The sequence below is a fragment of the Sus scrofa genome, chromosome 13 (assembly GCF_054392235.1).
Source record: "Sus scrofa isolate SSC_HxYL_T2T_F1_AM1 chromosome 13, Sscrofa_HxYL_maternal_Yorkshire_Landrace_v2.0, whole genome shotgun sequence".
NCBI lineage: Eukaryota > Metazoa > Chordata > Mammalia > Artiodactyla > Suidae > Sus > Sus scrofa.
In genome coordinates, this window is record NC_139395.1 from 16,778,927 (window position 1) to 16,791,995 (window position 13,069).

General features: G+C 37.1%; 1 protein-coding gene across 1 annotated transcript in view; it reads right to left on the bottom strand.

The window, feature by feature from the left end:
• Nucleotides 1–1,256: 1,256 nt before the first annotated feature.
• The window catches only part of COL6A5 (collagen type VI alpha 5 chain), a 127,626-nt gene continuing 115,813 nt past the window's right edge, over nucleotides 1,257–13,069 (bottom strand). Inside the window, 3 exon segments of the mRNA XM_005669263.4 lie at nucleotides 1,257–1,575; nucleotides 2,264–2,360; nucleotides 3,679–4,368. Coding sequence (XP_005669320.3) covers nucleotides 1,257–1,575; nucleotides 2,264–2,360; nucleotides 3,679–4,368 — 1,106 coding nt within the window.

Sequence of the window (13,069 nt, forward strand, 5' to 3'; positions counted from 1 at the left end):
CTTCTGTTTCTGTTTACTCTTCAGAGTTCTCAGGTTTCAGGTTGCTTTTTGTGTTTAACTTTTTTAGAGGTTTCAGTTACAATCAGTGGAAGAGAGAGATAGTATGGGCTCACTCCATCCTGAGTCCAAAGTAGGGTTAGTCCTTTTTGACAAAACCAATTATTTCATCATATTTATATTTATTTTTCCTTTTCTGACATCTTCCCTCTCCTGTCTATCTATATTTTTCATATTTCTCCTATCCTCATCTCCTCGTTCCATTGTTTTGCTGATTTAATTCTATATCTATATACACATGTGTATATATGAAGTATACACACACACTAAATATATATATATCATTTTACATACATACTGCATAATATATAATATTTATTGTATAACTATACCAATATTTGTTTATCATATCTCTTGTTGGGCATTTTGTTCCCACTTCAAATCCACTATAAATAGTTCTGTTATGAACATTCTAGTACATGACTCTTAGTGAATATAAATTTTTATTTATTTGGCCATGCCCATGGCATGTGGAAGTTCCTGAGCCAAAGATCAAACCAAGCTACAGCAGTGACAATACCAGATACTTAACCTACTGAGCCATGAAGGAACTCCTGTATTTTTCTTTTAGGTTATACATTGGGGTAAAATTGTTAGGTCATAGGATATGCAGTTTTTCAGTCTTAGTGGATACCCAGGAATATTTATTTTAAAATAATTTCTCCCATGATTTTGCTACACAGCTACACAGAACCTCCTATGGCTGCCTCTTCTCCATCTCCTATTTTCTCTTTAGCTGTATTCCACAGCCATTTTTCCAAGCAGCCTACGAAGCTACCTTCAGCCTTCACAGAGATCTTAGAACCATAGCAATCTTTCATTCTCCAGGCTCCACTGAGCTTGGACTTGGACAGGAGCCTAGATCTCAGACCAGGAAAGCCCTGGTCACAATGGAGAAAGCACACCCTGAGTGTTCAAACAGGTCCTTCCTCCTCCCATTTATACAGTAGTGCAGGGCTCCTCCTACTCCCCTCTCCCAGACCTGTGGTCCTAATTCTTGCCCCTCTCACATTTCTTTTCCTTGACCCACACCAGTCATTTATATCTAGTTCTGGTCTTGCCAACACCAGTGGCTCCCTTTTTTGCTCTTCTGGTCTTTATCACTCTCACTCCCTTGTGTTGGAGACCCCTGTACCCCTCCCTAGTTGATAAGCTACTCTGTTCTACAATCTCCACTTGTCCTTGTGAGTTCTTGCTGCTCATCTTCTACCACGGAAAATCCAAACAAACAAGAGTACTTCAGGGTAATCAATTCTGTTGCACTCAAGATTACCTTTCTTGTCTTATTGTCTGTCATTTTCTGCAGCTGTAATTTCTTCTGAATGTGCCTCTTCCTCGTCTTTCATCATCAGTTCCTCAGTTAAAAAGAACATGCTTAACTTCTGGATCAAATCATCAATGATCCCAGAACCATTATCATGACTGTCCCCTAATTCAAATAAATGCTGCTGCTGGGAACCGAATCCACCCCATGGCTCGCTGTTCTCCGTCTCTATTTCATATACCTCAGGAAGAAGGCTGAGGTGACAGAGAAAGGCAAAAAATATATTAGCCAAGCACCTTGCAGGATTCAGTGTAGATACAGCCAGATAATATAACAAGAACCAATTTTATGCATGTGATCAGAATAGTCTAAATGCGGTTTGTGGATATTTGATTGGGGAGCAATTTTTAAATATTCCAAAGGGAAATTAAAGATTTGTGCTCCAAACCAATATTAGTCTCATTACTGAAATTTTTATTGAGTACTTGTGGTTGGACTTTGCAAAATCAAACTTAAAAAGAATCCTTCCTACCAGTATCCATATGGGTCCTGTTTTATAAATGGCAAACTTTTTGTTGCTGCTTTGTAAGTTTTTCTTTTCCTCTAAAACTATTACATCTAACCTTTAATATTATAAGTTTTTTTGTTTTGGCAGTATTTGGTATTTGAATAAGATTGTATATTTACTAATAAAATACTAATAAGGACCTCTTTTTTCATAAAAGATATGGAAGTGGAAACATGGTTCTGATATGGATCTATTCCATCTGCTATTACCATCAGATCTTTGCTGTTGTCACAAATCAGGAGCATTTAAAATACATACATACACACCCCACAACCAAACCTGCATCCTGAAAACAAAATGCCATTTATTTCACATTGTTTTCTTAAGGATTGTTTCCAGTGGCAGTGTTACTCAAACTGGATTTGTCAACTCACAATACAGTGTTTTCTGTGTCATCATTCTCTGGGTTGGGAGAGGTGATGTCAACACACTTGGGTCTCAGATCTGCAGGGGGATATTTGTTGATGGCACCTGGGGAGAGAGGACTGGTCAGTCTAGATTTTAAACTTCCGTATTTTGACTACCACCCAGTGTGGTTGGATGTGTTTTCGAGGGCAAATTCATTTTGTAAGGAACTCAGCAAAGTAGGCACCCTCTGGCATTACAATACTCCACTGGCAAAGTCAATGAGATATAGCAACAATTGAGTCAAAACTTCTCACAGTCTGTGCATCACAGGCTTGTGATATAATTCAAGAATATCTCTCAATTCCTTCTATCATCTGTTTCTCTCCCTCTAAGAGGAGACTCTTTCTGGAAAACAGTATTAACTATTGAAATTGTCTACCTTATCTATCTTTAGGTTGAAAGAAGGCACCACTTTTTGCAAGTGATAGGCTTGCTACTAAATATAAATCCAGAGTGTCAAGATTTCTGAGGATTCTGTGAGCCCTGGGTTTTCTGGGTGCCAGGAAATCTGCATCCCTATGATTCCCCACTAAACTTGCTGGAGCTACAGACAACCATTCATTGTAGTCTCTACTGCACTCCTAATTCCCAGCACATGCCAGGATTTGCTTGATGCTACAAACTCTTGGGTTTGCTACCACAGTCACGGCAGGAATTACATCCATAGGGCAGAGGTTCGGCAGCATCTCTCAAATGCCCACTGTGAAAAGACACTCTTAACCCCTCTGCCAGGATGTGTTTAAGTCTACTGTCTGAGAGACTCCAGAAGAGATCTGTGCCCATGGATCTTAAGAATTCAAGTCAGAATCACTGTAAATTGACTTATAGTGACAAGATGAAAACAAGGTCCTTGGAGTAGGTGGAGGTTATTATTTACTACAGTGGCGTACCTTGCTAAAGTTTTAACAACTAAAGTATAGTTTGAAGAACAAGGGCACAGCTCTGGGATCAGAATGCATGGAATTGATCTAGAATTTGCCATCTATTATTAACTGTGACCTTTTGAGCAATTTATTTAATGTCTCTGAACTTTAGTTTTCTCATTTGTAAAAGGGGCTATTACTACTTTTCTCTGAGGGCTGTCCTGGGGATTAAATGATACAATCATTAAAACAAAAACCTGGCGCATAGTAAACACTCACAGATTAAGGCTAAGAAACACTTCACTTTCTGGCAAAGACCTTGGCAGTGCAGCAACAAAGCACAAGGTCACTAAGACCTGGAATTTTCTCTATTGTTTTCTCATTGCCTCCAACTCACACCTTAGACTCCATCAGTCTTGACTGAAGTGAGGATCATGTTTTTAAGTCAATGGATGGATTGTGCAGAGACATTAAATCTATTGTAAAGGAAACAGAAGAGAAAAACTTTAATGACTTACGTCTGACTGAATGAACAAATGGCTTGACAAATTTGATGATATAGTTCATATCTGGCTTGTGGGTTCGGCCAAGCTGGACTAAGTGATGGTCCAGTGGTTGGCTGGCTAATTGTTCTAATTCCTTGTCATTGTGTAGAGGACCAAAGGAAAACACAAATATGGAGTATCCTTGACACTTGGCTCTCAGAGATACATTTCTTAAGACTTCCTTGTCTAAAGGATTGGTTTCACCAGCAGATATAACAAAGATAACTTTGTTTTTTCTCAGGTTGGGGGTTCCTATAAAAACATTGTCAATTGTCCACTGCAGAGCATGGCCAATGAAAACATCTCCATTGAGCTGCTGAAGAGAGTCTTGGAGATGATGTTTCATTTGGTGCATACTGTTATAAGTAACCAAATCAAATTCCAGGTAGACAGGACATTCTTCTGTGTTGGGCATATAGCCTGGAGGAGAGTAGGTCAGGACAGCCACTCTGTCTCCCAAGGTGGAGGTTAGTGGATCTGGGGCCAGGTGAAAGTAATCAAGCACTGAGGATATAAAAGCTTTCACTTCCTTAAACTCATCATTTCCTACTTTTCGGGAAGCATCTATGAGAAAAGCCACATCCATGTAATATTCTTGAAGAGAAGCATCTCTAAGTTCAGAAGTAAGACCTGGTTCTTCTCTTCTGCCACCAGTCTCATGTTCTGCAACAGAATAAGTCAAGTCACCGTTTTGAGTAGAAGGATAAACTTGGAACTCCTAGCCAAGATGGCAAATATATAGAATGCGGTGTTGCTATGCTTAATTTCCATGCTCACGACAGGTATCATTAATCTCAGTACTTTTTCCCAGAGGCATTCTCTAAGTATGTCCCTACAGAGTGCATGAAGAGCCACTACCATTTGACAGGTATCATCACATATGAAGAAACCTATTTGCTACCCCATCTCCAATCTTTGTCAAGGAATTGATTGATCCTCCAGATATTTTCATAAACAAGATGAGAAACATAACTTTTTTAATATATATTTTTTAGTGAACTTCACACTAAAATTTGGAGTACAGAGATTTCATTATATGTAATGACCCCAAGAGAAAAGTAAATATGTCAAAGTCACATTGATGGCAGAAACATATGTGTCTTTATATGCATATTAGAAATATGCACCATAGTGTGATGTCATGAGAGCAAGTATAAATAGTGACTTCAGAATCCAAATTCTGTGTAAGACATGACATGCTCTAAGACCTTTGTACTCGAAGTGCCAGTCCACAAACAGTTTATTGGCCCACGATAAAATAAGGAGCTTGCATTGTAATGTAAGTCAACTATATTACTAAGCACTCTGATTAATTCATCTGGTTTTATTTTATTTTGTTAGTAAGACTTCCACAATGAAGGAAACACAGTCTCAATTTACACTCTGATGCTAACGTATCTTGTTGCAGGCCAGCACTTCCAGTAGCACAGCTCTAAGTCTAAAGGAAGTTGTTAAGGACGATGGCTGGTTGGTAAGGACACAACAGGAAACACCAGCTCAGAAAAACAGGGAGATGGACAGGTAAACAGGAAGATGTAGTCAATGTTCTTTTTTTTTTTTTTCTATGAAAGAAGTGTGTTTGTGAACTTAATCAAACAAGAAGTAGATTCATAACTGGCCAAAATTTATTAATCTCCATTTCTGCTGGATCCATTATTAATGCTTTATACCTATTTAATCCTCGCAACAACCATCCTCACAAATGAATCAATTAACCTGTATAAATGCCTTAAAAGTTTAATATTGAAATAGAATACAAATAACATCACCATGGGTGATGTCATTGACAGGGAAAATACAATTAGATGACATTGAATGCTCTATGACCTATGCATTCCTGGGGTAAACTCCACATTCTCTTTTTTATCTATTGTAAAATATTTTTCTGATAAATAAAAATTGTATATATTTAAAGGGTACAATGTGGCATTTCGATATAAATATACTTTCTATAATGCCAGCCACAGTCAAGCTACTATTGTTGGATTTGATTTGTTAAAATTTTACAACTATGTTTGTGAGGAATGCTGGCTTGCAGTTTCCTTTTCATATAATGTCTGACTGGTTTTGGCCTCAAAGAATGAGTTGGGAAGCATTACTGTCTCTTTAATATTCTGGAAGAATTTGTGTAGAGTTGGTATTATTTCTTCCTTAAATGTTTTGTTGAATTCACCAACAAAGTCATCTGGGCCTGGAGTTTTCTTTATGGAAAGTTTTGAATGACAAATGTGATTTCTTTAATAGGTTTATGAATGAATATAGGTTACTTTTCTTTCCTTGGGTGAGTTTTGGTAAATTGTTCATTGAAAAACTTTGTCCATTTCACCTAAAAAGTCTAATTTGTCTAGAAAGGCAAAAAAAAAAAAAAAAAAAAAAAAAAAAAAAAACAACCAAAAAACCCCACCTCATTATAATATTCCCTGATTATCCTTTTAATTCTGTAAACTATGTCTCCTCTCTCATTCCTGATATTGGTAACTTGTGTTTTCTTTTTTTACTGGTAAGTTTGAGTAAAGTTTATTAATTCTATTTTTTTTTTTTGTCTTTTTGCCATTTCTTGGGCCGCTCCCGCGGCATATGGAGGTTCCCAGGCTAGGGGTCGAATCGGAGCTGTAGCTGCCAGCCTATGCCAGAGCCACAGCAACGCGGGATCTGAGCTGCGTCTGCAACCTACACCACAGCTCAGGGCAACGCCGCATCGTTAACCCACTGAGCAAGGGCAGGGATCGAACCCGCAACCTCATGGTTCCTAGTCGGATTCGTTAACCACTGCGCCACGATGGGAACTCCTATTAATTCTATTGATCTTCTTGAAGAAACCACTTTTGGCCTTATTTTTATTTTCTCTTTTCTAGTTCATTGAGTTCTTCTTTAAGTTTATTACTTCCTTTCTTCTCCTTACCTTAGGTTTAACTTGCTCTTCTTTTTCTGATATCTTAAGATGAAAATTGAGGTCATTGCAATGTCTATCAAAATATCCATGACATTTCTAACAGAACTAAAACAAATAATTCTAAAATTCATATGAAACCACAAAAGACCCCGAATAGTCAAAGCAGGAGTTCCTGTTATGGTTTAGTGGATTAAGAACCCTACAGAGTTTCCATAAGGATGTGGGTTTGATTCTTGTCCTTGTTCAGTGGGTTAAGGATACAGCATTGCTGCAAGCTGCAGTGTAGATCACAGATATAACTCAGATCCCACATTGCTGTGGCTGTGGTGTAGGCCAGCAGCTGCAGCTTTGATTCAACCCCTAGCCTGGGAACTTCCATATGCCACAGGTGCAGTCATAAAAAGAAAAAAAATAGGCAAAACAATCTCGAGGAAGAAGAATAAAACTGAAAGTATCATACTCCCTGACTTCAGACTATAATATAAAGTTACAGTAACCAAAACAGCATAGTAATGGCAAAAAAAAAAAGACACATACATCAACGAAACAGTATAGAGAGCCCAGAAATAAACCTATGCACCCATCTTTGGTCAACTGATCTATGATAAAGGAAGCAAGAATATACAATGGAGAAAGGATAGTGTCTTCAATAAATGGTGCTGGGAAAATTGGACAGGTACATGTAAAACAATGAAATTAGAACATTTTCTCACACCATACACACAAATAAAATGGATTAAAGATCTAAATGTAAGACCAGAAACCATAAAATCCCTAGAAGAAAATTTAGGCAAAACACTCTTTGATATAAATTGTAGCATTAACTTTTTGGATCTGCCTCCTAAGGCAAATGAAACAAAAGCTAAAACAAATTATTGGGACCTAATTAAACTTAAAGGCTTTTGCATAGCAAAGGAAACCACTGACAAAATGAAAAGACAACCTATGGAATGGGAGAAAATATTTGCAGATGACATGATCAATGAGAGGGTTAATGTTTGAAATATATAAACAGTTCATACAACTTAATATCAAAATGACAGCAACCCGATCGAAAAATAGCATAATATCTCAATATACCTTTTCACAAAGAAGACATGCAGATGTCCAACAGGCATGTGAAAAGATGCTCAGCATTTCCAATCATCAGATAAAAATCAAAACCACAATGAGATACCACCTCACACCTGTCAGAATGGCCATCATCAAAAAGTCTACAAATAACAAATGTTGATGAGGATGTAGAGAAAGGAGAACCCTCATACACCGTCAGTGGAAATGTGAATTGGTTCAGTCACTGTGGAAAATAGTATGGAGGTTCCTCAAAAAACTAGAAATAGAACTACTAAATAGTCCAGCAGTTCCACTCCTGTGTCTATAGCCAAAGAAAATAAAACCATTAATTTGAAAAGATACATGTACCCTCAATGTCATCAACTTCTGAATAGATAAAAATGTGATGTATATGTAAGTATGTATATATGTACACACACACACATACACACAAATGAAATATTAGTCAGCCGTAAAAAACCATGACATTTTACCATTTGCAACAACATGGATGGATCTGGAGGGTACCATGCTTCGTGAAATATGTCAGACAAGAAAATACTGTGTGTTTTCACTTTCAAGTGGAATCCAAAAAATTTACAAAAAAGATTGCAATGAGACAGGCTCACAGTTACAGAGAACAAACTGGTAGTTACCAGTGAGGAGAGAGAAGTGGGGAAGGGCAATATAGGGATATAGGATTAAGAGGTAAAAACCACTATGTATAAAGTAAATAAGTGCAGAGAATACAGCAAATAATTTATAATAAGTTGAAACTATTATAAATGAAGTATAATCTATAAAAATATTGAATCACTATGTTGTATACTTTGAACTAATGTAATATTATAAATAAACTGTTCTTTATGTAAGAATAAAAAAAGAGGAAGGGTTGACTTACCATGTTAGTAAAATATATTTTCATACATTGCCCACACCAAAATATTACCTTTTTTTTTTTTTACCAGTTTTCTCTTTATAAATGAGCAAAGTCTCAATCCTTTTCCAAAGCACGCAGCAGAAGTATTTTCTAAAGAGGTATATTTCACCTCTGAAATCTCTAAAAATATATTCTCTACCTACTCACAGGATTAGCATGAGAATCAAAGAAGCTAAATGCTAAACTCTAAAATGCAGTCAAACACTGAAAAATATCCTATAATTATTCTACTTTCAATCTAAATGATCTTATTGGAGAGACCAAATCTTCAAAAACATTTTTCAAGAAAATCTGGCAAAGTATGGATAACATATACCTATAGCTCACCAGCTATCTGGAAATATTACCAAGCCAAATTCCCATTTCCAACACATGGAAGAAGTTCCTTAGAATGGCAAGGGGGGAAGGGATGACTCACTTATTATGAAGAGGTTGGAGATGAATGAGGGATCCAGTTGGATTTCTAGGGAAGCCTATTTTGGCTGAGACTTAAGCCACAGGGCAAAGTGCACTCTAGTAACCTTCGGGAGAAGCAGAGGTGGAAAGGGAATTTAAGGAAAAGGGAGAATCTAAAGAACCAAGCCATTTGGACTGGGATTGTGGATGCTGTGAAGGAGCCACACTGCCTTTCATGGTATTTGTGGGAAGTCTCAAGTTCAGCATGAGTTATTTTTTTTTAAAAAAAATTATTGACGTGTAGTTGATTTATAACGTGTTAATTTCTGCTACATAGCAAAGTGACTTAGTTAAACATTATGCATTCTTTTTTCATATTCTTTTCCATTATGGCTTATCACAGGATATTGCTTAGAGTTCCTGGCACTCTACAGTAGGACCTTGTTGTTTTTTCATTCTGAATATAATACTTTACATCTGCTAATCCCAAACTCCTAATCCATCCCTCCCCATCCCTTCCCCCTTTGCAACCACAAGTCTGCTCTCTATATCTGATGCAAGAGTTGTCTTGTGGTCTGTCTTAGAATTTGCCCAGGTGCCAATATTAGCCATATGTCTCCATAGGTGAGCCACATGGACAATTGTGGATATTTATGTGTACATTTCTGTCCACATGAACAGGAGCAGATATTTTTCAAGTTAACCTTTTTAAGTAAGACTTCCCATGAGGCTGGCAGTGTTTTCTTTTTCCATTTTTCTATCTTATGAGTATTGAATTAAGCATACCAGATGCTTCACATCTTGTGCTCAGCTCCATGCCTATCTTGTCTCATTTAACTCCCATGTAGCACCATGAAGGTGGAGTTATTTTACTGTGTCCATTTTACAGATGAGCAAGCTAAGGCTTGGAGAGGACACATGACTTGTCCAAGAAATGATGCCTGGAACTAGTAGAGGCAAGATTTGCACCCAGGTCTGTGTAATTCCTCCTGGTCATCGGATATGAGGGTGGACCAGATCCATTAAGGGGCACACTAGCCTCCTCACCAAATGTCCCAGGTCCTAGTTTGAAGAACCAGAGTCCCAGTCATTGTTTCTTTTTTTGGCTGCACCCAAGGCATATGGAAGTCACAGGCCAGGGATCAAATCTGAGCTGCAGGTTCCACCTACACCACTGCTGAGGCAATTCCGGATCCTTAACCCACTGTGCAGAAACTCCCAGGTCAATGTTAGTCCTTCTGATCAGAGCTCCTAAAGAAAGGTTTCTTCCCAAAATAGGCAGTTATATGAATTAAATAAAATTTGCTATTTTTTTCACTAGACTTATAGAGCAGAGGTTATGAGTTTGAGCTCTGTCTATGATTTGTTTGCTTTGTGATGTTGAGTCTCTCTCATGCCTCTGTTTCATTATCTAAAAATTTATAATTATAAATGACAATCTTATAAGGTTTTTAAAAGAATTAAATAAAATTTTCACCATGCGTAGCATATCCTGAGTACTTTATAAATGTAATTTAGAGGAAACAAATAGAAAAGTCTCTGGCACCTGAAAATTCTACCCATGATACTACATTCTATAAACTAGAATTTAAAAAAAAAAAAAAAAAAAAAAAAACAAAGTCAGCTGGTACTAGTGGGACACAATAGTCATGCATACAAGCTCATTCTGTGTGTTTACGCATGCTTAGCTACAGAGGAGTTGTAATAATTTATTCATCTTCCCATTTCACACAGCCAACCCAGGCCTGTCTGGTTAAGTTCCTGGTCAAGCTCTAGGCTAGGACACAAGAGAAGCAGGAGCAAGTGAGTTTCTCTGACTGTGTGTTACTGATTTTATGCCAAAGGAATGGAGACACATTTAAACTTCTCTTGTTTTGTTAGATGAGTTCTCTCCCTCGTTTGTCTGAACAAGTAGGAGTCACCGTCTTAAAACAGACTTCATCTTTTTCCCCAAATATAGAATAAATAAATATCTTTCTTGGCCTAGACTTTTCTAGGTGGTACTTGGTTCACAAGACTTACTTGCCACTGTTCCATCAATTTCACACTCTGAAACAACATTCTACAGAAAGGTACCAGCACACTGAGAAAAGTGATGCATGCTTTAGTAGTTACTTATACCCAGACCATTTGGATCTGACACTTTTAAAAAAATTTTATTGAAATACAGTTGATTTACAATGTTGCATTAGTTTCTGGTACACAGCAAAGTGATTCAGCTTCATATAGATATATAGATAAAGATATTCTTTTCCAGATTCTTTTCCATTATAGGTTATTACAAGATATTGAATATAGTTTCCTGTGCTATACATTAGGTCCTTGTTGATCATCTATTTTACATAAAGTACTTTGTATAGGTTAATCCCAAACTCCTAGTTTATCCTTCCCCTGCCTTTTCCCCTCTGGTAACCATAAGTTGGTTTCCTAGTTCTGTGAGTCTATTTCTGTTTTGTAAATAAGTTAATTTGTATCATTTTTTATATTTCACATGTAGTTGACATCATATGATATTTTGTTTTTCTCTGTGTGACTTATTTCACTTAGTATCACAATTTTAGATTCATTCATATTGCTGTAAGTGGCATTATTTCATTCTTTTTAATGACTGAGAAATATTCCATTGTATATATATCACATCTTCTTTATCCATTCCTCTGCTGATGGACATTTAGTTTGCTTCCATTGTAAATAGTGGCACTTTGGTTTTAATGGTGATATTTTGTGCTCTGACTCCTGGATGAGTTTATAAACAGTTTATAAGGCCAATTTATTCTGGCTTTATGTTCTCCAAGTTTTAAACAGGAATTTTTAAAAATTAAAGTTTCAAAATAGAATTGTACTACTAAAATAATTTAAAATAACTCTCCCAGTGATGAAGTGATTTAATTTATTCTCAAATTTGGCAATTGGATAAATTTCCTCATTTGTAAATGCAGGCAACACTATTGCCAAACAATACAGCCTACATCGTTAGAAGTCAGTGTTTTTGTGGAGATAGGCATGGGTTTGAATATGAATCTGCCACTTATAACCTGTGTGATGTTGCTTGAGGTTCTTAACCTTTTCATCGGTGTCCTTATCTATAAACTGTAATAGTAATTATAATAATAATGATACATTTTGGGGGTAAAGATGAAATGAAACCATGTATATGAAGTGCTTAGCATGTGAGACAGTGCATGTAATATTTGAGAACTGAACTGCATTAAATAAATAAATGGCCCCAAAAGCATTCTATCTGCACTTTAATTGAACTGAATACTTTCTGACTTGTATTAGGCATTTGTTTGTACACACAGAGTATACTCTCTCAAGCTATAAGCCCCTTGAAGACAGAACCTCTGTCTGAATTTTGTTTTTTTTTAGGGCCACCCTGTGGCATATGGAGGTTCCCAGGCTAGGGGTCAAATTAGAGCTGTAGCCACTGGTCTACGCCACAGCCACAGCAATGTCAGATCCGAGCCACGTCTTTGACCTATACCACAGCTCATGGCGACGCAGGATACTTAACCCACTGAGCAAGTCCAAGGATTGAACTTGCATCCTCATAGATCCTAGTCAGATTAATTTCTGCTGAGACATGACAGGAACTCCTGAATTTTTTATTTAATCTCTCTAACCCTCACCCCCCAAAATACTAGCATGGCGCTTAATTCAGAACAGGAGCCAAAAATACATTTGCTGCATGAAAGGATATCTGGATATTCATGAGAAAAATCCATGTAAATGCTTAGCAGAGTCCTTTTCTATAGGAAGCCCTCAATGACTGCTGCTACTGCCCCCTCCACTGCCACCACCATCACTCAATTTTTACTTCAACTACCCAAGTTTTAGTCCATTGTAAAAGGATCCATGTGGGAAAACTGGCACTAATACTCTAGAATATTGCTTTATTAATTGTGACCAATGATTTCATGAGACCTACAGAAACCCCCCCCAGGAAGTCAAACCATTCAGATACCCTCAACTCGCAGCTCACACTAGTTCTTTCACATACAAAATCTTCAAGGAAGACACCTAAACACTAAGGAAGGAAGAAATCTTCAAGGAAGACACCTAAATAAGTATACAATAAATTC